The sequence below is a fragment of the Thermobia domestica genome, chromosome 3, assembly GCF_964235325.1.
Source record: "Thermobia domestica chromosome 3, izTheDome1.hap1.1, whole genome shotgun sequence".
Lineage (NCBI taxonomy): Eukaryota > Metazoa > Arthropoda > Insecta > Zygentoma > Lepismatidae > Thermobia > Thermobia domestica.
Genome location: NC_137456.1, coordinates 259,257,090 through 259,284,026, shown reverse-complemented (window position 1 = coordinate 259,284,026; position 26,937 = coordinate 259,257,090). Strand labels below are relative to the sequence as shown.

The 26,937-nt window shown below is 37.1% G+C and overlaps 1 protein-coding gene across 3 annotated transcripts in view; it reads right to left on the bottom strand.

The window, feature by feature from the left end:
- The window catches only part of LOC145681030 (transforming growth factor-beta-induced protein ig-h3-like), a 125,372-nt gene that overhangs the window by 66,948 nt on the left and 31,487 nt on the right, over positions 1 to 26,937 (bottom strand). For 2 of the 3 annotated variants that reach the window (XM_081752337.1, XM_081752338.1), the window contains exons 3-6: positions 19,887 to 19,955; positions 15,898 to 16,037; positions 11,468 to 11,671; positions 4,177 to 4,341 (exon numbers count right to left, since the gene is read on the bottom strand). In XM_081752337.1, the coding sequence (XP_081608463.1) occupies positions 4,177 to 4,341; positions 11,468 to 11,671; positions 15,898 to 16,037; positions 19,887 to 19,955 (578 nt within the window). The remainder of the gene's footprint in view (positions 1 to 4,176; positions 4,342 to 11,467; positions 11,672 to 15,897; positions 16,038 to 19,886; positions 19,956 to 26,937) is intronic. The other variant, XM_081752336.1, reaches the window with a different exon arrangement.

Genomic DNA, 26,937 nt, shown 5'->3' with positions numbered 1-26,937 from the left:
TATACTGGCACATTTTCCTCAAGAGAAATAAACCGTCCGTCACGTCTAAGACTACTTGCCAACATAATTGATCGAACTTGAGCTGGTCCTCCAGTTATAAGCCGCTCTTGTGTTTTCTGACATGTGAAAATGCACTTCTTTTCATTCGCCGTGCTTTTAAAAAGAGCACTATGAAACACTACTTTGAAACGTGTTAACACACATAAAACAGTAACAGTTTATTCACTTGGCACTAGTCAGCTGTAAACTCATCCACATGATCACTAAAAACTGTTATGTCTATGTGATGGCTGCTACCTGTAGATATATAAAAAGGTTGAATTAATAACGATGAAAAAATAAAAGGAAATTTAAACATTAAGATTCATGAACTTTTAGCCAGGAATCGTAAACTAAACTTAAATTGTTAAAAACAAAAGCGAATACAAGTACTAAATATATCCTACTGCCCAAATTATATGAGGAAGATAATTGTACCATTTATTGTGCTACTTATCAATTCTACAAATTTAAATTCCTTTTAAATTTTAATTATTAAAGTGTGTATCGCACGGTTCCAGTTCACGTGTGTACGGTTATTTTCAATTGTAGAAAGTTCATGAAAATATAAAAATATTTTTTTCGGAAGGAGATACACCCCATCCCTTTTGTACTTTAAGAGCTGAAAGATGCTTTGGAAGGGAATTTTCCGAAATTTACCATTTTATTTTAGTTTCCTGTTCATTGCAGCTCCAAGTAATTAACATTGTTGGAAAGACTGTTCCAATAGAAGAATAACAGGGTCTGAACCGTTATTCTACGTTAATTACTATAGAAGTTACAGAAAATTTCCCAGAAGTCAATAATTTTTTGGTAAAATACTAATGATGGGAAATTCAGAGTTTTGTGGGAAATGTTCAAGGGTGCCAGGGCGCTACCCTTCCTAATATTGTTTGCTAGTGTCGAAAGTTCCTGAAAAAATAAAAATATTTTCTTTCCGGATGGAGATTCGATGTACGGCTCTTGGATATTAAGAGCTGAAAGATGCTTTGGGAGGGAATTTTCCGAAATTTACCATTTTATTTCCCTTTTCTGTTCGTTGCAGCCCAAGTGATTAACATAGTTGGAAAGACTGTTCCAATAGAAGCATAACAAGGTCTCAACCGTTATTCTACGTTTATTACTATAGAAGTTACAGATAATTTCCCAGAAGTTAATAATTTTTTGGTAAAATACTAATGATGGCAAATCGTTAGTGAGTTTTGTGGGAAATGTTCAAGGGTGCCAGGGCAGTATCCTTCCTAATATTGTTTGCTAGTGTCGAAAGTTCCTGAAAAAATAAAAATATTTTCTTTCCGGATGGAGATTCGATGTACGGCTCTTGAATATTAAGAGCTGAAAGATGCTTTGGGAGGGAATTTTCCAGAATTTCGCATTTTATTTGCCTTTCCTATTCGTCGCTGCCCAAGTGATTAACATAGTTGGAAAGACTGTTCCAATAGAAGCATAACAAGGTCTCAACCGTTATTCTACGTTTATTACTGTAGGAGTTAAAGATAATTTCCCAGAAGTCAATAATTTTTTGGTAAAATACTAATGATTGGAAATTGTGAGTTTTGTGGGAGATGTTCAAGGGTACCAGGGCGGTATCCTTCCTAATATTGTTTGCTAGTGTCGAAAGTTCATGAAAATATAAAAATATTTTCTTTCTGGATGGAGATTCGAGGTACGGCTCTTGAATATTAAGAGCCGAAAGATGCTTTGGGAGGGAATTTTCCAGAATTCCCCATTTTATTTCCCTTTCCTGTTCGTCGCGGCCCCGAGTGATTAACATAGTTGGAAAGACAGTTTAATTAGAAGCAGAACAAGGTTTGAATTTTTATTCTACGTTAACTACTGTAGGAGTTACAGATAATTTTCCCGAAGTCAACGATTTTTTAATAAAAAGGGCGGAGGGGAAATCGTTAGTGAGTTTTGTGGGAAATGCTCAAGGGTGCCAGCGTTGCACTCGGCAGTTTTGGATTCAGCACATCAAAATCTATAAGAAGACATCAAAAAACCTTAGTCACCCCAAAATGCAAGGTACTCTGCAAATCTTATGGACTGGTTGCCAGACTAATAAGAGCATGTATGCTGAACGAGTTCAAATGGAGGTCAAACGCCGCTGTAGCGGGACAGAAGATATGCCAGGCCTTTGGTGAGGGTGTCGTGACGACGCGGACAGTGCAGCGACGGTTTAACAAGTTTAAGGACGCTGACGAAACACCAGAAAACACCACGTGCCAGAAGACCAACACATGTACAAAGAGGAACTGGGACTACAATTCAGTGTGTGGAGAAACCATTCGGCAGCACATCCATCAACTTGTGAAGCACTATAAGTTGGGTCGATGGGTCTCACATATTTTGACTCCGGGCCAGAAGGCAACGGGGCAGTCGCCTGTGTTTATTTAGTGTTTCGGAGCCATTTCTGGACAGGGCGTTGACATGTGATAAAAAGTGTGTCCTATACGAAGCTCCACGGCGCCGTCATCATTGTTTAGAATCCCATGAACCGATTTCAAAACAGCCGAAACCAGCACTGTACCAGAATAAGGTCCTTCTGTGTGTTTGGTGCATCGTGCATCGGTAACTGCTACCGGCTGGTCAGAGTATCAATGCAACTGTGTAGTGTCAGCAGTTGAGCTGTGCTCAACAAAAACTTAAAACTCTGGAGCCATCACTTGCAAATGGGTCCTCGTTTACGGGACAACGCTAAGTCCCACGTGGTTAGGATGACTCAGGACACCATTTTCCGCCTTGGATGGGAAACAATATTGCAACCACTATATTCCCCGGGTATTGCACCTGTTCCATTCTTTGGACAATCATCTTAGAGGACGCCAGTTCAAATCCCTACTAAAAGTCCAAAATGCAACTGATACTTTCTTCGTTTCACGGCCCACCAAGTTCTACCGCGATGGATTTCATGGTCTTCCAGAATGTTTTCAGAAGGTCGTCAATGCTGATGGGGACTATTTTTGATCTTCCAGGTTAGGTGACATATCGATGTTCGAAGGTGGTGGGTGAAAAAGCAACAAAACTTCTCTTGGTTACCTTTATATTTAAATTTAAGACCTTGTATACAGAACCTATCTACACAAGATTGATTTTCTTTGAAATTTCATTTAATTTTTTTACGGTTTCCTGACAAAAATATTTATTTATTATTCGTGACTAAGAAAAACAATTATTTTATTACACTGAGTAGAAATAAAAGAGAGAGCGAATGAAATCCAAATTGAATAAAAACATTGTTTCTCACCAAATTTTCCATCCTCTATGTCTTTTAAAACACTTGTTAAAGCATATAAAAATATACTGTACTTACAAATCAGTTTAGTACCTTTGTTTTATGGTTGTATTTGTAGTACCTTCTTAAAACGTTTGTCTTCAAACTGTCAAATATAAATCGCAGTAAATTATGTAATCTGCTGTCACAAAAAAGTATCTTATTTTTCGATCGGTATAAGGAAGAAATACTATACTATTTTTTCGATCGGTATGGAAAAAGCAATATTTCTCCATACTATTTTACCATAAATTATTAATTGTCAATAAACTTTGTTACTTTTAAATGAATGAAGCGAGATAATTTTACTATGATGATTTAAAAGCTGGTCGTTTGGGGGGGGCAGGAAACCATTTGGGGGGGCAGGCCCCGATGGGCCTCCCCTTGGCTACACCCCTGCGAATCAGAGACCCCTTGCGCCAGAGGGTAGCCTTCTACCACTGACCTACCCGTGGCCCTGCTTAATAATATTCATGCTTTCCTAGTGCAGGGCGCAAAATTATCGGTTGCCAGGTCGCCATTGATGACAAAATATTTTAGTTTAACGATAGGTATTTGTCCTTTACGTTATCAAATGGCAAATGGTCAGTAAAATGTGATTCGGCTACTGGATTCAGAACTGAAATTTCGCGCCCTGTTCTAGTAGGACTCAATCTCCGCTCAATCTTCCAATTGCTCTCATGCTCACCTCGCAATCTTCAGCCAATTTCTGAAACCATTCGGCCATATTACAGACTACCAATGAACCACATATAACTTTTTAAAAATGCTGAATATTTAGGAACACTGTTCGGAATTAAGGTTTTTATTATCTTATTTTTTGTGCGAAACCAAAATAATAATAAAATAAGAAAATGTTGACTTACCTGGACAATTGATGTAGATAATCTCCTGAGTTCCGGTCGCCGCATAATAAGGTCTGCTATGGTGTGTTGGGGACTGGGATCGAGCACAGACTCCACTAGATGAATGACGCCATCTGTTGCTTCTATATTCACTTGCACAAAAGGTATGCAATTAGCCGTAACTAGCTGTAAAAGCAAACAACAAAAGAAATACTATCTAGACTGAAGTACAAGGTATAAACGGACAGTAGCATTTTCTTAAGAGAAAACAAACAGTTTTACAGATTTATATCTAAGAAGGTAGTAACTAGCTGTGCACTGCACTCAATGAGCCTAGCTGGATTACCGACAGTTAGCTTACGGTTAGTGAAGTACGACCTGGTAAGTTTTTAAAATGGCGATTAAACAGGAGCGAGGAGGACAGTGATCATGGGCGCCCGAAGGGGAGGGCAGGGTGGGGCCAGAGCCCCTCTAGCTCAAGAAAATGTATTAAAATTCTTAAGATTTTCTTAATACAAATAAAAAATACCAAATGTAATATAGCAATCAGGGATTTGAGCCCCCCCCCTCTCCTAGAAAATTTTCTTCGCGCGCCCATGACAGTGATGGAGATAAAACCCTGATTTTTGAAATACACTCTCTGGGATTTTTATAGGAAAAACTTCTTAAACAAAAAAGAAAGAGACAAAGTTAGAAAGATCAACAGGTTTTTATTTTAAATACTTGTTATATAGGGTGATCCAAAAGTATGGAAACACCATAATAAGTACACCGAAAATATGATCAAAGTAACAATGTAAGTGGGGAATATGGTTAGGGGAAAAGTTTGATGACACATCATAATGACGTCTGCCATCCTGAGTTTTACGCAATTTTCTTAAAAGTGAAAATCACGGCGTGTGACATATCATTTTAAGAGTAAAGTTTCGTAGAAATTCAATGGATAGTATTTTTGCTATAGCGATTTCCAGGTTATGACTTTTTCCTTGTTGTGTCCCAACAAAAGAGGTTAATCATACAGCAAAAATCACTCACTGTTACAGGATGTGTGCAATGTGTTGTCGATTGTCAGATGTATTCTGGGTTCCCAATCACGCAAAACATTGCGCAAAGTGTCGGCTGTAATATTGCAACATGCATCCACCCACAATTCAGTCCTTGCTGAACATCCCTGAGATGCTGAACATCCATAGTTTTCACTGCATAAACAACAGACTTTATATGATCCCACAGGTAGTAATCCAGTGGGGTCAGATCAGGGAAACAGGAAGCCATTCTACAGTATCTTGCCGGAAGATTCAGGCATTAAAAACATTGTTGATAGAGGTACTTACGGACACGGGTACTATATTGCGGTGGGTTGCCATCGTGCTGGAAAAACTTAGGGAATGACCCATCCCCCGACAACAAGAATGGCAAGATGTTATACTATTATATACACTGGTAACCTTTCGCCGTCAGAGTTCCATCTATGAAGAATATATACATAACGCGAGCCCCTAACATACCATCTCCTTCCCGGGAACATCTGCGGATGCGTCAAACCCATGCGGATTACTATTCGACCAGTACCGCACGTTCTGCTTGTTAACCTTACCCGACACCTAAAATTTGCGTCATCAGTAAACAACATGTCGGACGGGAATGTGAGGTTTCGTCCATGCTGCTCCGTAGTCCATTGAGGAAATTCCAGACAGCGATTTGGATCATCTTCCGTAAGGTGTTGGTGAAGTTGGAGCTTAAGTATGCCACTTATTCAGTGACATAACACATATGACTGAAGTGCGACTAACATACTTTCAAGGCTAAATTATGCGTGTTTATAATGCCATCACTGCGACAGTTGTTGCTTTGTCTGTCGTCGTGCATGGTCTACCAGTCTTAAGTCAATCAGCTACAGATCCAGTTTCTTGGAACTTCACAGTACCATTGCTGATGAGAATCCTTTCCTCATGATACCGGTTAAAATCGTCTGCAATCATCCTGATACTTCGTACTCCAGAGATCAGCATGAATCTCAATGCGCTCTGCATGCATCGAGGACATTTTTTGCTAGTAAGCCACTTGAAAATCAGGCACGTAGCTAAGGGGGGTCCGGGGGGACCAGAAATGAGAAAAATTAAGGAACGATGAAACAAAATGAAATAAGAAAAAGAAGGACCAGCCTTAAAAATAAACTACAGGAAGCTTTTGGTTACTCTTTCTTATTAGGAGATTTGTATTGCTTGCAATACATGGTGGCGAGGTGGGCGAGATATCCTGGAAGAGTCAGGGAATTTGAAGTTTCTAGAAAAGTTACGGAATTCTCAGAATTTCTGCTACTAGTCAGGGAGATTTCAAGCTTCCGAAAGCATAGTGCCGTTGTGTAACAGCGTGGACATTTTTTATCATAATTTTTCATCATCGCATCCTTGCAGTATCAAACATGTTATTTCAAAAACAATTTTCTATTGATCCTTTAACCTGTCATTTGGAACCGGCAGTAGTTGACGGAATAATAAAACCAACATTTATGTGGAAAGAAAGTTCTGTTAGCATTTGATTCAACAGAAAAAGGAACGTAGATATTGTAAAATATTTTACAAGACGTTATTGAGTATGTATATACTTTTTATAATAGTGAATATGTACTTTTCATAATAGTTGCGGTCATAATGAAAGGAATCTTGTTATATTTGAATAAACAGAGGAAGGACGTAAATGTTGTATAATCTTTTTCAATACGTTTTTTTTTTTTTTAATTTTACTCGAGATTTCTTCATAGTTTGTTATTAAAATGCTTACCAACATATTCTTATGTTATTGTTCTAACAAACCAATACATGTTGATAGTAAAGTAGGTTAGAAGATTCTGGGCCTTCAGAATTTCATGTCATGCCCCCTCCCCCCTTCCACTTTACGAAATCTGGCTAAACGAACCAATATATGTTCCAGTAAAATAGTTTAGAAAGATCGAGCCCCTGATGTGATGAGCACAGTATTTCATGTCACGGACCCCACACCCTTCACGAAATCCTGGCTACGTGCCTGTGAAAATATACAAAGAAATAGTCATAAAGTCGTAACGGTTAGGACGAGAACAAAAATAACAGTGCTATTCAATTTCTACAAAGAAAAAATGTTAATAAAATGATGTATCAGATGCCATGCTTTTCATTTAAGACAATTACGTATAATTCAAGATGACGGACATCACATGATGTATCTTTGAACATTTTCCCCATTTCTATTTCCCACCTACATTGTTACTTAGGTTAAATTTTGCAGCGTTTACCATTTATTGTGGTGTTTCCACAACGCTTTTGGACTACCCTGTATATATACATTAAATGAAGAGTATTGCGTTTGCGATATAATAGTAGTCTTTCAAAATTATGTTTACTTTACCAACTTACAATTATATACCAGAAGGGTTTTTTTTTTCTTTCTTTTGTCTAAATACAAAATTAGTATAAATCCAATTACCATAAATATGATTTTTTTAAAAGGATTCTTATTATAGAATATACATCAAATTAACAATATGTAATAAATTATAGAAGTAAAATTATATAGTTCCATATCTTACTCAACTGTAATATAAGCGTATTTAATCGCTTACTGACAAGTAAAGGGTCCAAATGGATGAATCGAGTTTCGAAATGAGACATAGTGCGCCTGATAGAGGATGTGAAAATATGTATATGTGAAAAGTTATAGTGGCTGAGCGCCATAAGAAACGGAGGGGGTCTAAGTTGGTGGGAGAAGGGCTGTGCTATGTTATTGAAATACATCAAATAAACTGTTGAATCGTGAAAATAGTGAAAGATAGACAATGCCAACGGTGGTAGTTTCACATATTGAAAAAACAAGAATGGGCAGAGTAGATCACGACATCCGCCGCCATCTTGAAATCCACTATTTTGAAATCTGTGATATGTTTTAAAATAGAAAGGTAGACATGCGATATATCAATTAGGGCCAGCATGCTCTCAAAAAGTCAATTATGAACTTCAGTGACCGTTATTTGTACTCATTTGAAAGATTTAGGATCATCTTTATAGTTATTTACGAAAATCTAGGAGATTGATACCCGTATGTTGAAAGTTTGTACTATCACGAAAGCACATGTAGGCCTAAGTTACACATATCCACAAGCCAAAAAAACTAACAGTCAAATTTAATATCCAAGTTGTATATAATTACATTATTATTATTATTATTATTATTATTATTATTATTATTATTATTATTATTATTATCAAATTTCACTATCTACCTTTCTATTTAAAAAAATACAGATTTCAAAATGGCGGATTTCAAGATGGCGGCGGAGGTTCGTGATCTACTCTGCCCATTCTTGTTTTGCCAATATGTGAAATTACCACCGTTGGCATTGTCTATCTTTCACTATTTTCACGATTCAACAGTTTAATTGATGTATTTCAATAACATAGCATTGTCCTTTTCCCACAACATAGCATTGCCCTTCTCCCACCAAATTTACCCTTGATTTCCTTCGGGAGCTCGTGTGGTTTGAATTCCACATTAATCAGTAGGTCCACGTCTCATATAGCCTCGCTGCTGAACGGGACGTTAAACTCAAAATCAACTCAACTCAACCAACTTCGATTCCCTCCGTTTCTTATGGCGCTCAGCCACTATAACTTTGCACATATCCATATTTTCACATCCTCTATCTTGCGCACTATATCTCATCCCGAAACTCGATTCATCCATTTGGACACTTTACTTGTGAGCACAATCATTATTGCGGTGGTTCCTCCTAATTATGTTTATCTGGCCTTTCTTTTCCAAATCATCTACATTTCATGGCTTCCATCCTTCCCCTTTGTTGGTGCTTTTTGTATAACTCCTTCTGCGAAGTTGACTCAAGTTGCAGCATTGAATTCCCAAATCATTATCATTTTCTGAAGATCATAGTAGTGCATTATTATTATTATTATTATTATTATTATTATTATTATTATTATTATTATTATTATTATTATTATTATTTTACCAGCCTTGTCCTTAGTGAAACCACAGTTCTTACTCATTAGTTATGCATGTTTGTACGGTTTTTAAGTCAAAGCATCTTGTTAATTCCATTAGTCGTAATATTTGTAATTACGAACTCAGTTTATTTCTGTCAGCAACTTCCGTCTCCTGTACAAGTTCTTCATTCCTCCCAAGTTGGAAACTACTGCCGTATACAATTCCCCATAATTTGTTGAATCTTAAGGTTAGTTTATACTCACTGTCAAAATACGTAGTGTGAAACACAGCGGGTCAGGCACAATATTGTCAAGAATAATGATGCCAATCAGAAAATCAGCTGCTTCGGTCAAAAAGTAGCTAACTCTTCTATTTCGCTTAAACTTCCACTCGACACAATTTCCTTCGTTCCAATCACCAGCGATTTCGTTTTCTTAACATCTACATTAGGATGACACTAAAGGCTTGCACCAACAGATGGTAGCACATACCTTTATAATGTATTGTGTACGTCGTTTCATTATTCACAATAATTGAATCAACTTCAAGAGATGAATATTCAAACTTTGCTCAAAGACAAATTGAATCAATAATAATTACAGAATAATTTGTACACTTTTCTTTAATTTTTCTTTTTGCAATTTTGTTTTATTCATTGTACAGAGCACTTAATTTCACTCTTCAGAAGCAGGCTTCCAACAATAAAACTGTCAGTAATGAAAGAAACAAAATATCACAAAAGTGCCTGGACTGTTCTGTAATATATTATTGACTCAATTTGTCTTTGCACAAAGTTTGAATATTCATCTCTTGAAGTTGATTCAATTATTGTAAAGGGTTGACTATCACCAACAGATGGCAGCACTTACATTTCCAATATATTTTGTATGATGTGACAATATTCACAATAATTGAATCAACTACAAGAGGTGAATATTCAAACTTTATCCAAAAACACGATGACTCATAGACAATAATCCGCGTAGATCGGAACTCGTAGCCGAGCGGGTTAGCGTAACATCCTAGTAGAGAAATAATCCGCGCACGTTTTGGTAATTTTGTTTTATTCATTGTACAGAGCACTTAATTTAACTCTTCAGAAGCATGCTTCTAACAATAAAACTGTTAACAATGAAAAAAACAATATATCACTATATCACGACGGTGCCTACGCCAGGTTGCAAAATTTCCGGTCGCCAGGCCGCCATTGGCGACTAGAAATTTAGAGCTGGCGACCGGAAATTTAGACTGGCGACCTAGAAATTAGAAATGGTTTCTACCAAAACTCACAGGGCTGCTAGTTTCTCTATCGCACGAAGATAATTGTCACTGAGTGAGAGAAAACACGGAATGTGAAATCTTCACAAGGGACATGGAAAGTGAAGTCTTAGTAAGGTTGTAATTCGCCCTTCCTTCCCCACCCTCAATCGTAAACTTCATTACGAGATTCCCAAACTTGCTTCCAATTGTCACATTTTGTGAAGTTTCACCTATGAGTACTGGTTCATGTGAGAGAGGCTTCAGCAGTCTCAACAGATTTAAAACTGCCTACAGAAATTCACAGAAGACTGACACACTGGATGGTTTGCTGATAATTTCCATCAAAGGCCCTAGGACTTTGATCTGAAAACTGCAATCGACTACTGGTACTTCAGTGCAAAGAGAGCGCGTTACACAAACATGAAGTCTTAATTTAAGATATGTTTTACCATGCATATGAATTGTCCAATTCAAAATTGATTATCTTGAATCTAATTGTCTAGTTTTGAAATCCTATGCTCTGATGCAATATCTTTCTTTGTTAAACCAAAGGCCGTGTGTGGGGGAAGGGGGAAAGGACCTCTCATAATTTGAGGATACTAGCGAGGTGAAAGATACTGGGGACCATCATTTTTGAGATTGACGACTGCGTGTCTGACTTTGAAATTTTGCGCCATGGCCTAGGCTATTCTGCATTTATTGATTCAATTTGTTTTTGGACAAAGTTTGAATATTCATGTTGTTGATTCAATTATTGTGAATATTGTCATACAATCCACAATGCATTAAAAAGACATAGGATACGTCTGTTGGCGATTAGTTGTTCCTTATTATTTATTTATTGAACAATTTCCCAGATACAGCATAACTTTGCCATTTTACACAGGGACATGCTAACAAAAGAAAGAAAAAAATCAAGACAACAATAACAACAACATAGAAAAAAAAGAGTGTAAAAGTAAAACTATTCCGTCAAAGCTCGCTTAATTGCTCTTTCAAACACTGGGTAGCTTACCTTAATCTCATATTAGCATAATTAGTACTCTTTTAAAGCTTTTTTTAACACTTAACTTACCCCATTTGGGAAGGAATTGATTCTAATAGGATAGGGATGGTATAGCGACGTAATAAGTTGATCTTCTGGTGGAGACTTCAGATTGAGTCTTCCATCTAAAGCATGGTACAGAAGCAACATGGGAACTTGCGCCCCATTCATTTGCACTCTTCCGGTGAATTGATGAAGTTTCGAAGATGATGATGACAGTTCTTCTTCGATTGCCTACAAAGAAATACATACATACCTGTACAGATTAACAGATATGCGTAGAATGAATATGTACACTCATGTCCAAAATTATTGTCGCATGTCTATAAATATGTTGTTGTAGGAATATAATTTGATAACGAATTCGCCCGATATTTGTTATAATGTTAGTATGTGTATAATTGCCAAAGACGTGTATGTGGCAAATTTCATGTAAAAAGAGCAGTAAATAAAAACAACAAAACGAACATGAAACTTTCTTGTCCATTTAGCAACATTTTGTTTTACTCATTCTAATTTTCTTACTTATAATTCTTATCCTATGAAATTCACCACAAATACACATTTCCCGATTATACACATAGCATTGGTATTAAAAGTATCCTACAAAATCGTTATCAAATTATATTCCTACAAGAAGACAGTTATAGATATGCGACAATCATTTTGGACATGAGTGTACCTGTAGCGCAAATAAAAAAAAAAAAAAATACTGTAAGTTTGTAATACCTGTCACCTTAAGTTTTGGTTCTTTCAACTGATCGAGTATAATAGAGATTTTTTCCATTTCGCACTTTGTTAGGGCTTTCAGATTTTCAGACTTAAAAAAAGACAATTTATGAAAATTTGCAGTACATTCATTGTTATACACTTGTTCCTTGCTGAAATAACAAAATCAAAATATTTCTAATAAATCAACACTCACCAGACGTGAGTGACAGAGAGTATATTATTTCTATTAGGTGAGTATCGACGACTAATAAAAGCGATATTAGGCGAACTTTACAATACCCGCTCCAGTTGTTATGCTCACACAAACACGAGAAATTGCACTTGATTAATTTTGACATAATTGGTCCAAACTTCCCTAATCCTAAGCTAACCCGACCCTACTTTACCCTACTTATCCCTGCCCTATTCTACTCGTACTCTACCCTACTATAATATATCCTTTTAAAGCGGTTCTATTTAATGAAATGAAAAAAAAGTGAAATGTTTTAGTTTAACATCCCACAATTATGGCTGTTTAGCTGAGGGAGACAATGATTAAGGCAAGTGAATGATGATGGAATAATTAGTGGAATGATAATGTGGAAGGAAACGGTGGTATTCCAAGAAAACCCACGGATACGATGTTGTCCACCAGAAACTTACTTGGTCGGGGATGAAACCAGGGACCCCACACACCAAAGGTAAGGTCTCTACCATTGAGTCAGCGTTTTTGCTCCTACTTATCGATGCGCAACTGGGAGCGTGTATTGTAAAATTTACCCATGATATTTTTTCAAATATTACAACAATGATATTAGCTTACGTTTTGGAGAAAAACCGCGACATTTCGAGTTTTGAACAGTTTTTTTGCGAGAGGGAAAGATTATGTAAATCTGGGACATTTGAGAGCCATATAGATTGCATATACGGTGTATGCCCTTAAACATGGACCATGATTGTTTTCACAATTTACACATAAAAATTTCTGGGATTTACCTGGTAGAAGTGAAGAAAAACTCAAGAAAAATTCAATTAAGATGGCCTGCTACCGACTCGAACCTAGAACTTTCTCTACATAGCTGTCTGTTCAAACTCTTAAAATGTGTAACTAATACTTATGTGAACAGCTATGAAGTTGAGGGTAGACCTCAAACTTCCACCTTCATATTAGTACTAACACGTGTAAGAGTGAAAGGATATCTCGTGGCCAAATGTTGATGTTAAGTGAGATGATACGAGATTATGGGCAGATGAAACTTTTTTTTATTTAATAAAAATAACAATGGAAATTTCTGGTGGACTTAAGAGCTTAACTCAAGAGCCAAAGAAGTCACATGAACCAAGTCAAATGTGGATGTAAATCTGAATGTGAATGTCTGAATCTCGAATGCCCAAATCCAGTTAAACGGCTGCTTATTATGTAAGGTTTCAGATTAATTTCCTTCAGAACACAGATGGATTTCTTTCATCTCACATGTGCTGAAAACTAGGTTACCAACTAAAATACCAGTTATATATCGTGCGGTTGATATGAGTCCAATGACTCCCGAAGCAAGTTCTTAAGTCCACCAGAAATTTTCTTTACTATTTTAAAAGTTTTTCTTTTTAACAAAAGCATTTCATCTGTCCATAATCTCGTATCAGAGATTTGAAGAAAATCGTCACTTCTGTTATATAATTAATTTCACCAATCTTAATATGCTATTATAACTAATACTTATGAAATTACAAATAGGAAAAAAAAGCTAATTTTATTTTGGAAAAAAAGCGGTTTTGCTATCCTTCCTCAGTAGCAAAATGAGAAATCTATTTTGGACGGAAAGTTAAATAATAATGAACATTATGATCAAAGTATTGATTAATTTCATTAATTGGAGTTTAAAAATCCCTTGGTTAAAATGGGATTTGAATCTGTGGAATCACCGCTGGAATCACGCAAAAATATTGTTTTGCTATTTCCAAGCGAAGAAACTGCGAGCAAATTATTAATTTAAAACTTCTCAAACATCAGATTTTCTCTATTATTGATTAAAATGTATAATTAATCAAAAATGTTTCCAAAAATACGACTTTTTAAGAATATATATTTCAACAAGTAAGCTCAAGCTTTCTGATTAGAGAACAAGGAACTTGTTAGATCCGCTCATATTTAAAGCGATAGGGACACACTCAGCCGATAGGAAATCATTACAAGATTTCTTTAGCATTACTTTTAAGATTACTAGTACCCGTTTGTCATTGGAAATCATGAAAGCATCTACCGGTATATGAAATTGTAAAAATGAGAGGCTTCCCGCTAAGTTCTTAGCTGCCGAAACCCATGGATCAAAACCCGTTTGTGCATAGAAATAATTGTATATACGAAGGGGTGCTGAAAAATTCCTGGGTTCGTCCCCTCCCGTTTATATAAAACTTTGAACATAGATTCGTATGAAAGCTCGGTATCTTAGTATGTAATGGTGTAAATATAGGTTTCTTGTGATTAAATGAACTTTTCTTATTCCTGAAGCAGCGATGATGGAGGCTTTGGCGTATTGGCAGAAGGTTTTGCTTCTGCGAAGATTATTCACACTGAGATGTAAAACTGGCCATTTTAACGTTAAAGATGAGTTCCTCAGTGAGCACCCTCCAACTTCAACCAGCCGGATTGCATGTGATGTTGTCTATCAACTGATCCTTGAAGACAGGCGACTATCAGTCAAAAATAGCCCAGACACTTAACATCTCATAGGCGTATGTTGGGTTCATTATCAGTAGTACTCTGGAGATTCGCAAGCTTCCAGCAAAGTGTGTGCCAAATGATTAAACAATGATCAGAAGAAGGAACGAGTTGATGCATCCAATCACAGTTTTGGCCCATTTTGGGCTAATGCTCCGATTGGCGACTGAGGATGATACTTGGTTCCATATCTGTGATTCGAGATGAAGGATCAGTCAATAGAATGTGTAACCCCGGCTCTTCGCAGTCAAAGAAGTTCCACACCAAGAAATCAGCAAAGAATATCATGGAGGATCAGCAAAGAAGCTTCAATTTTCTTGGAGGGGAAAAGGGGAACAACACAGTATTGTGTTGGACTACCTACACCGAAACTTTAGTATCACTGGCAAGAATTATGCCGACCTATTATAGGAGGCAATTAAACGAAACGCAGCGGAAAGCTGTCCAAAGGTATTCTCATTTTGCATGACAATTGGCCAGCTCATATATCCCACGTCATAGCTGCCACATTGAATATACTCTGGGATTCCAATTGTTCCACCACCTCACTTATTCGCCTGATCTGGTTCTCTTTGATTATAATATATTCTCAAACTTAAACGGATATCATCTTGAAGATTTTCCTGACGTCCAGCATGCTGTAGAGATCTAATTTCAGGATCAACTAAAGGAATTTTATTTGCAAGGATCGGAAAAGATGAAACATCGTTGTTCCAATTACCTCAGTCGCATGGGGAAATATGTTAAATAATTGGGCCATTTAATCTATCTAGCTCTATTCTTTCTGGGCAATGAAAGAAACTTTTTAGCACCCCTTCGTACAAGAGCGACATGAAATAGTGTACTCTTCGATCAGGTGCTCTGGCTCCCAACATAATGGAAAATAACCTAACAAAAGGTGGAATATCAGCTTGATTTTGTGACCTCTCGAGCTACAAAATGCATGTACTTGTGTAAGAAACCATCAGATTATAAATATAGAAATCACCAGACTACAGGAGTAAAGTAAAGGTTATATATTTATACTTACTCTATCAGTTGGCACCAGAATTGTAACAGCATCTTGTCCCTTCGCTGATAATAACGTCTGAATGTCATATCCAAACATGGTTGCAAATGCTGTTGCACCCGCCATTTTAATTGTATCCACCAATCCTTCCAATGGCTTCACTATTTAAAAAGTAATAAAAAAAATGTCGCGCATTTTTTTTATTTCTATAAGATTCATAAAGCTCTCTCTTTTGTAACTATTACTTGATATATACAGGGTGTCAAAAATAAGCGTACTCATGTAGGTCTATATACAAGAATAACTCATCAATGTATTCGATCTGAAACCAAACTTTAATATTTACGTTAAAAAATGTATTATTATCAAGAACCAAACTTCACATCCTAAGAAGAATATGAAGTTGCTTAAACCCAAGTCTAAATAAATCATTCTGCTGACTATAGTTGTAATTTTAAAGCTATACTGACTGAGAATGCAACAGCGACATAAATTACGCTTTTTGGCACTTCTATGTAAAACACTTTCTTCCTCGGAACCTTCTTACCTTCTACATTTTAATTACATAAGTGATTTCCACGGCAAAATAGAAGCTTGCGTATTACAGTCCATTTGATGCAACTTGTCCCTTCTGACAGTTGCTTTCCTCTGTTTTTTTCTTCCTGCACGTGGTCATAACAATCAGGCAAGAAGAACTGTTTCTATGGCAACAGCACGTTCAGCCAATTATAGTGGCTGATTTCTCTCGCTCTGCAATGGTAAACATTCTACCCTTTCCGCACGTTGCCAATTTCAATATAAAGAAACGCAAACTGTTTTAGTCAAATGTCAACTTGAGTAGCGGATCTGCTGGCTATTGAGAAAATTCTTTATAATTCTCTTTTGTGCTATTTAATTTTCTAAAACTGAGATTTACTTGCAATAAATAATTTCATATTTCAACACCAGACGCAAAAGCTGGCAACACAGCATTGAGCTGAGCATCACGTGCGCGTAGCCAGCTGTCAGAAGGGACAAGTAGTATCAATTACAGTATAGTGACCAGCTTTCAATTCCTCTCCATAGATGACTTATTCTTCCAAGTTTATTTTGCCAGCCTCGATACGGAAATAAAATTTTCTGTCATTTTTCTAAAGAGCAGGATTTTATTACTGAAGCAGGTTTGAATGTAGACAGAGGCAGAAAAGCTCAGAGAGCAGCTCGTTAATTATCTTGTAAAAGCATACAGATATATTACTATAGTGCATACGAGGAGTCATCGAAAAGTAATGATAGCCAGACATTTGTAGTACATATAAAAATCGAAATAAAATAATTTCGCTTCTCAATATCTTCAATAATTCTCTGTAAAAACATACATGCAAATAGATCATAATCTCTGAGATATACATTCATTTGAATACTAGCAGTCGAGGTGATAACACGAAACTGGAGGAAAACGAACTGAGAGGTGTCATTAAGTACCTTTATTTGAAAAACCTTTGCCGAGGCATAGAACTGCTCGAACACCAGACCTATTCTCCGCATTTAGCCCTCAGTAACTTTTACCTCTGTCTCTGCTCAAGGAAGAGCTCAGGGACAAAAAAAAATAACTAAAATAAAATGAATAAATAAATAAAAATAAAAATAAAAAATGAAGATTATAGCGAAGTGATGGCCGTTATGGAAGTATTTTGGGAGGGCCAAGACAAATATATTCTTAGGTTTCCTTGAACAGCATCAAGCAGTTAAAATTTTGGTTGCAATATCCTTCAACACATATTTTGTGCTGAATTCTGCCTCTTCTATAAACTTAGTTGTGCAAGCATTTCTTACTAAATTGAGGGAAAAATGTACCCCCCAGGTGAGACGTGTGAATATTTCTATTTCTGGTGTTCCTGGAAGGAAAACTTTAACTGATGTGGTGCATTTTTCTTTTTTGGTAAAATATAAAAGATTTAGCGATTGGTTCGCCGTATTTGAATCTCCGGACTTAAACTTGTTGGATAGTTCGCCCTTTTTTATTCCAACATCAGATTCATGTTGACTATTCCCGACGCTTGGTTACACTTACGGAACAAAATTTAATTGTGCTTATCATTTTGAATGACGGTGGTAATAATGAATTTTGTGCTCCACCCTTGTCTCGTAGGTGGCCAGATCAGGTCCCTATTTTGTGCGGCGGGAAAATGACATGGTTTTTCTGTCAATTTGAAGCAGCCTGTTACTATAGGGTGTTCCACAAGTGGATGTCATTGTGGTTGTTCTTCAAGGATACTGGATGTAGGGTGTTCAGGTTGATCTAGTAGTAGCGCGTCACAATCTTATGATAGACGTTGCCATATCGCGAGGGTGAACGAGGCTCTTCACGACTACTGTCTTCGTGGTCTTCTTATAGGAGAAGAAGTGGTTTTTCAGGACAACCGTTTCCGGCAACCGTTCCGTTTCAGGACAACCGAGGTAATGGCGGCTCTTTTGAGATACTTGTTGCAAGGTGACACCAATGGCGCCTCAAGAGAGAGGTATTCACAACAACATTCACATGTGTGTCATGTTAACCAAAATGAAGGAGGATCTTCACGGTTAATTAACATGAAGGAGAATGGTCACGGTTAACCAACATGAAGGAGGATCTTCACGACTTCAAAGTCCATATCAACATATGTATTCCAGCGGCATTTCTTCACGACTTCAAGGTTCAGATCAGCTGGATATTCATTCCAGTGGCGGATCTTCACGACTTCGACAGATTGATTCCAGTGGCGGATCCTCATCATTACAGGTGCCTTCCGAGTCTGAAGATGGAACCAGTGGAGTTTCATATGGAGCACCGTCAACTTCTGGATGTCAAGAAGTAAGTTCCCAGCCAAGCTCTACATCCCAGGCTATGCTTGGCAATGGAGAAAAACAAAGTAAAGTGTTGAATAATATTTATAATAACAATTTAGTAGACTATGTTAATGATCTTGTTAATAGATATTCTCATGTTATTACGGATAAATTGGGTTGTACTAAAGGAACGTCTATGAAAAGTCAAATGGAAGATAAAAACCCATTGATTCAACAACCCTACCCTCTCACTAAACACCAATTAAGGAAACTCGAAGATTTTGTGGATGATTTAATATCTAAGAATTCCCTTTTGGCCCAAACCGAGTTCTCGCAACTTTTTCTTATGTTGCAAGACCTAAAATTCAAACCCTTCCGTGGCCTAGTTTGAGTAATACAGGCAATGAATCACGTGACAATCCTTATCTTCTCTGACCGAGATAACTTATCCAGACTTCGTTTGAATGCTAATAGATCTTTGATGAATCCGAACTTAAAATTAAATTTTAATATTTAAATTTGACCAAATCTACACTTACAATCTCATATAATTTTAACATCAATCAAACACAGATCGAAGCCAAATTTAAATTGTCGTGTTATAAATTTGACAATCCCTGAACTTTTTGCAAGCACTGATCGACCATTTCTGTTTAATTTGTCCAAGATTTTATGAGACAAAATGACTCGCTGTCATTTTCTTGCTACGACATTCTTTCCATGTATGTGGATGGACTATGGCCTTCACCTACACAAAGTTTGTTTCTAGTATTTTTAAATTTCTAGAAAGTGCCCGGGAATCATTAATGCAAGAAAAAGATCAATGAATAAGTCGTTACCCTAACGACTTCCTGATTCTGAATAAGTTTTTTTAAAAAATATGGAATAATCAACATTTTAAAAATAATATAGACAATATAGGATAAATAGACAATATTCGACATTTTAAAAATAACATAGGCAATATTTAACATTTAAACAATAATAGAGGCAATGCATGGCAAAATAGACAATATTCGACATTTAAACAGTAATATAGGCAATATATTGAAAATAGGCAATATAAATTTTGTTCAAATTGAAGCTTTTGCCCCCAAATGAAATTCAGCGCATTCATTTTGTCTCATCTCTAATAAGAAATAAACCTTTTGTCTAACATTCAGTCTCTAGTGACAGTAAATGAAGTTAAGACAACTACTTACCTAAAGGACATCCATATTCTCCTGGAAACATACCATATCCCTCGCAACACTTGAAGCGGACCAAGCTACCTCGAGGGTGAAACCAAATAATGTTAACATTTTTGTTAGAGAGAACATTATAGTAATCAATAGAGATGTTTAATAAATATTTATTCTAGTAGAACCACATAGAACACTTAATGCAAACACATGTTTGCTTCTCATTGCAGCAAGAAATATCAAGAGTTCAGTATTATAAATTTCTGGTGTGAGCTGTGGTGGGCCAGATGTTTGGTTGAATAATATATGACCAGAATTTAGGCTCCGGTTACTGTTAATATTGTAGATTCCTACACCAGAGTTCAATAGAACTTAATTAAAATAGTTCCCCTCAATTATTTCACTATGCTTAGCGCGCCGAGATTTTTATGTCTACCAACTGGAATCAAATCTGGGATCGCATTTGCAAAGACACGTACATTCAACCATTAAACATCAGTCAACCAATACCCGAGTCAAATGAGGAGACATGGGTCTGCGAAAGCTACAAATTGGACGGGAAACATTGACCGGGATGGTGGGCAATCACGGAAGAACGAATATGGGTTATGGACCACTGCCCCGAAATGTTTCGTGTCGAAGCACTCCCCTCCGAAAAGTGGTAGGAACATACAATAATTGAAAATAAAATGTCGGAATCTGATCTCATCAAAAGAAATACGTACGAAGCTGTTGTTCTTTTGCTCACGAGACTGAATTACGGTTTTCTTGTCTCGTAGGAAAATCTTGTCTCATCTCTAGTACTAGACTTTCAGGTTTCTTTGTAGTCTTGTCGGGATTCGCATGAGTTGTTTCTCGTTTCAATGAAGCTCCAAGCCAATCTGTACAACGGCTCCGTTCCATAACCGTAAACACGTTTCTTTTCTGTCTGAAATTAGACAAACACATGGTGTGCCGGGAAACAACCAGTAAATGCAGTACCAGTCGGAACTAGTGATAGAAACAATGTAATCACGCCCTATCCACTATAGTAGTGCAGTTCATAGGCGTCATTTGCTTATCGTATCAACTATCACTTACTTGTGAGGTAGGTATTTCGTTTTCATGTTATGCGAAGGCTTGTTGGCAATCGTTTAGCTGCACTGACAGACTGATGTAGTGATTTAATCCGTGTGTCGTTTGTGTGCCAGTAAGTACTTTAGCAGTGCTATGGAGTCTGCGGTTTATAAACTTGTAGATATGGTGTTTACCTATGGAAATGGTAATGAAAACTGTCATAAAGAGGCTGTGTTATATCGTCAAAGATTTTCACAAAGGAAACATCAGGAGCATTCCACGTTTGGAAATGGGGCATTTGCAACCATAACTTCACGATGAAGAGGGAAAGTGAACTACAAGGACTCCCATTTACGAAGGAGTGGTGCTTGATCGTGTGGAGGAACAGCCTTCGACAAGCACGAGGATCACAGCACATAAAATGGTTGTGGTACACATTTGGGTGGAAAGTAGTACATGAACAGCAGTTGCATCCCTACCATCCATAAAGATTACAAACCTGAGCCAAGCTGACTTCAATTCTCGTGTCATATTTTGTGAATGGCAAGTGCAGCGCTGTGTGGCCGATTCTCAGTTTCATGCATCTGTATTGTTCACTTTGAAGCCTATTTTACTGGAGACGGTGTATTTAATAGACGGAATAGTTATATCCGGGCCGATGTAAACTCCTACGCGACAAATGTCAAGAGTCATCAACAAATATTTGCAGTAAAGATGTGGTTAGGCATCGTTTGCGACCATTTAACATACCTCTATCTTCTTTCTCTCCGCTTAACTGCACCAGTATACGCGGTGTTTCTGCAGCATAGGTTTCATAATTATGAGTAATGTCCCGCTTGGTCTTAATCAGGATATGTGGTTTCAACACGAAGGGGCGCCAGCCCATTTTGCTATTGTTTCTAGTGCCTTGATCTAACTCGATCAAACTTTTCCCGATAAGTGTATGGGACGAAGGGATCCTGTTTTCTGGCCAGATCGTTAACCGGATCTCAGCTCATCTGATTTCTTCTTCTGAGGCTATGTCAAATGTCCTGTCTACGAAACTCCCGCAGAGATCGAAGAGAAACTTCTTACACAAATACTCAACGAATCTTCGCTGCCAGTAACATAATTAGAACGACACCACGGATATTTGAATGCGTGCGACAAAGCTTACTATGACGCTATTACGCTACGACGCATCGACGCCAAAGAACGTTATTTCGAACATCTAATATGAAGATTAAGTACACTATCTACCATTTCAATGTACTAACTGTTTTAGATGGTAGAGTTTATTCGTAGTTTCTTTAGCGGGTGCGTAGCTACAGTTTGTTGTCTTTCGAAGATATTTTCACCTTCATTGTTTACACACGGAATTACTCAGATAACTTCCTGTCTCGAAAGGCTTTCTTTCCCTTCTGACGTACGTGTTCCCATGCATAGAACCAGCTTTCCAGAATTATTTTCATTCTTTTACGAGATTTATGTATTGACCTCTTACACTTGCTTGCTACTGCAATGGTAAATACTTATACCGTGTAATTGATTTACGTCCAGATTGTGATACCTAACCTCAGAATGCTTCTTTCGTGACTGCCCACCATTTCTATTAATGTGTCCTACGGTCACAGTTCCAATCCAATCCGTATCTTATGTTTTCGCAGACCCATCTGATTAAGGCATTGGACATCTTACTAACTGAAATAAGTTGATAACGTACAATTGATGGTTTCTGGTCGATTTTTTTTTCAGGTGTACCAATTTATCCTGCCTTTTTCTTTTCGGGTTATCCTTGTATCGCTCCTACTTCCAATTCATTACTAGAATAATAAAATCTTAGTTACGAATAACGTAGCCTTTGACTGGACCTTTCGTTCTCGAATTATGGCCATTTCTGTTTCGTTGCGACAAATTTTCAGTGCCTCTTTTTCCGAAACGACGCATTTCTAGACACTTCTTTCTGTTCTCAAATGACTTCTTTTGTCATCGTCTATCACCCTGAGTTTGTCCTCAGGACACGGAAACACCCTGTACGAGACCCACAAAAATTGCACATTTTACATATGGTATTTCGTTATAGTATCTAAGGAAATTATAAAGGCAGCGCCTATTTTGCCATTTGTGTAGTGTAAATGAGAAAATCCCTAAAATGAGCTCCATCGTGGCTATTTGGTTAGCGTACGCGTCTTCGGTGTTGGATATCCGGGTTCGATTCCCAGCGAGAGCTCATGTGGTTCGAATCCAATGTTAAGTTGTTATAACCTCGGTGTTCAACGTCAACTCAACCAATCAAGGAAATCCTTACGCAGGATAAGAGACTACGTACTATGATTCTCAGTGCTTCTAAATGCGAAGCTATATTCAAGACTTAGGTACGTCTTTTCGATTCCTGTAATATATTTTAAAAAAATTAAGAATTTATATCTATCTATTTATCTCTTTAGCTGTTTGAGGTCTATTTGGGTCCAAATAATATACATTGCTTTCCTTTTTAGATATACGAAATTTAGCTGAAATTTTGAGCATATCGTAAGATAAAAATTAAGACACAATATACTACTTTTGATGTGCTATCTTTGCTAGAATATTTTGCTTCATGAAATAATTACAGGATTTATGTATTTTCTGTAAAATGGCTCTTATTTTAAAGCGAGTGAGTTTTGATTCCACCATTTCACATTAATATGGCTATAGAAAGGTTTATCTACTATATTATCAATTCACAAATAAAGAATTGTGTCTTTTTGAGCAATGAAGTCTCTTGATTCAGTAAACAGCACCAAACCTTCTATGTGAAATCAAAAAATCGAAGAACAAAAAAGTTTTTCTTTTGTCAAATCCGGTTCAGAATAATAAAATATTACAAGACATGTACCATAAGAAAATTTCGTTAATTAGGGGTCTAATTATTTTTTTTAAAAAAAAAGTTGTATCTACACCATATCTATGTTTTTGGAAGGCTTATTAGAGACGTCATTTCCATATATTTTTTCGAAAATGTTTAAGAATTTATGTTTTTCATCGGATTTAAATGAAATTTTAACAATTTACGCTAACCGTTCATAGCAGTATTATTGCAAAGTATAATGTAATAAATAAATGAAAAATAAAGAATTAAAACGACTTTTTTGGTCATGAGGCCTAATGGGGACTTTGTTAGTTATTTCATAGTTTCCAACTTATCGAATTTTGTATTTAAGAACTTAACCAATGCAAATCCACCACAAGTCATTTGAAGATAATCTCAGCTTAAACAATTCTTAAATATATAGTTGGAACAGTGAAGCTTGCTATGGCTACCAACATTAGGGATACCATTTCGAAATAAAGGGATTATAGCCAGACAACACACTTCCTGCTGTAATATGAACATCTGGGATTCTTCACCTGTATCTGTCTAAGTTAGTGAATATAAGCAATACAAAATCAATAAATTGTACGTACAGATTCTCGCAAGAGTATTTCAGTCTCTGAAAGACAGTTTCTGCAGCCAAAAGCCTATCTTCCACGGCTGCTAATGTAAATATTAGAAGGTATATTAGTTTGTCTTTAAAAATTCATTAGTAAATCAGTAAGTTTAAGTTGAAAATTCAGGGGATTTTTACTGAAACATCAACAGACTTGGCAACACTGCTCTGAACATCGCTGCAACTGTAGTACTCTTCCTGTTGATTCCAGTGTGCCCAATCTTAGGCCTACGCACGTATTTTCGTCCAGTTTGAACTGCACTGTTATCTTATTAAGAGTTGCTAAGGTACACTTAAAACAGCATTGGTAGTGTACAAACTTGTATCACATTCGTAATTCTAATTTATGTGATCTCGGGTGAACCCCGTCAGTTTCTTTACAACCACATCAGCGCACCATGGTGTCACTTGCTGTACCAGTACTGCATGCTCACACCACCACCTACGTCATATCTAAACTACGCCGTCCGCATATATTACACGTACTTATTAATCTTATATTTAATTTATTACTTTATTTTGCCAAGAAAAGCCTATTAGTTTTACAGCTGCATAAGATTATTCAAGTTAAACTACTATATTTCTTTCAGAAAAAAATATTCCGGAGGTCACACTTAGTATTCGGAGGATACATATTATTTTCACACGGTATTATTCTATGTATTACTATATTATAGACGTATTATTTTGGTCTCCTACGGAGGGCACTCTCAGAGCTCCCTGGAAGGGGGCAGCGCCCTCCCAAAAAACGTCTGGAAGAAACACTGTAGTGACATCTTGAGTTCGAGGTAAGAACTATCTCTGTAATTATCATATTTTATCATGATTAACGCATTAATCCTGAATAAGAATTGGTTGTATATTGTGTTATCATCAGAGATAAGTATCAACGCGAAATAGAAAAATCTAATAGGTATAAATGAACTAAAAAAATATGTATTACAATATTTGATCTAAGCAACAGGCAGAAAAAGAGAGTTAAATAACCTAGGAAAAATATATTCAGAATACTATATATATATATATATATATATATATATATATATATATATATATATATATATATATATATATATATATATATATATACAGGGTTACTGGTAATTCGATGCATTCCTTGTAAGGGGATATTCTACGAGTACTTTGGAACATTTTCAGCTATATGAACCGGGGGTCGCACAAATCCATAGTTTCTGAGTAATTTACACATTTGTGATTTTTTTGAAATTTGCCGGCTAACGAAAGATGCGCGAGAAAGTTTTACCCTGACCCACTTACACATATTGCAGAGCGATGAAATATTACATGTGTAATCCTGCATACCTATGTAGATCATGTGGTAATATACAGCTCGTAACTCTGCACCGATGCTGTGTTATAGGTCCGAAAGTGAAGTAAAGTGTAGTGGTCCAAAATCCATTACTGCACCTTAGAAATCAGCGTGGCAACATCGCAGAAGTACTTGCTCCTAGGAAATGGATGCATGGTTGGAAAGAGGTGGAATGAAGATGGTATGCGGTCAAGAGAAAACATGAGAACTGTAAAGTATTTCATACCCAGGGTCGTGCATCTGTCTGGCCAAGATTCGAGCAATGAACAGGTGCGTTGTTTCCCAGGAGCTGGACACCATTTGTCAGCATACCACACTCTCGAATTTCATAGAATCCTGCAACGCACACAGTACCGAAGCATAGTATATCCTGGTAATTGTTGTACCCTTTGCCTGGAAAGCAAGTAGTAATTCCCCAAGCTGATCCGAGAAAAAGATCATCACTTTCGTCGCTCAGAGTTGAACGCGGACTTCCTTTGGTGTTGGTATGTTGGCACGATGTCATTGGTTTGACTGAGATTTCCCTGGTTTTCTTCACTCCCACCAGGCGAAGACTGGGACGGTACCTCCTAGAACGCCAAGGCCAGTTCCTTCTTAATGCTAGGCCCACCTATAAGACCGATGTGACCCCGGAATTGTAGGTCCGAACCCTTTCTTGAGTCATTCACTTGCATAAATACATGCATAAAAACCTGGTCAAATCAATGAGAGCGTGTCGGAGTACCAACACTAAAGGAAGTCCGTGTTCAACTCTGAGCGACCAAAGTGATGATAGTTTTTTTTTGGGGGGGGGGATCAGCTTGGGTTATTATTACTTGGTTTCCAGGTAAAGGCTACCACAATTACCAGGATATACTAAGCCTCGCTGCTGCTTGCGTTGCGGGATTCTGTGAAATCTCAGAGCGTGGCATGCTGACAAAAGGTATCCACCTCTTGGAAAATAACGCACCCGTTCACTACTCAAAAGTTGGCCAGACTGATGCACAACCCTGGGTATGAAATCAATCATAGTTCGAGTTTTCTCTTGACCTAACACCGCTTTCGTTCGTTCCACCCTTTCCTAATCTTGCAGTCATTTCCTAGGGACAAGTACTTTTGCGATGTTCCCATGCTGCTTTCTGAGGTGCAGTAATGGATTTTGGACCACTACACTTTACTTCACGTTCGGATCCTTACGAGCTGTACATTTACCACATGACCTACATAGGTATGCAGAATTACATATACAACATTTCAT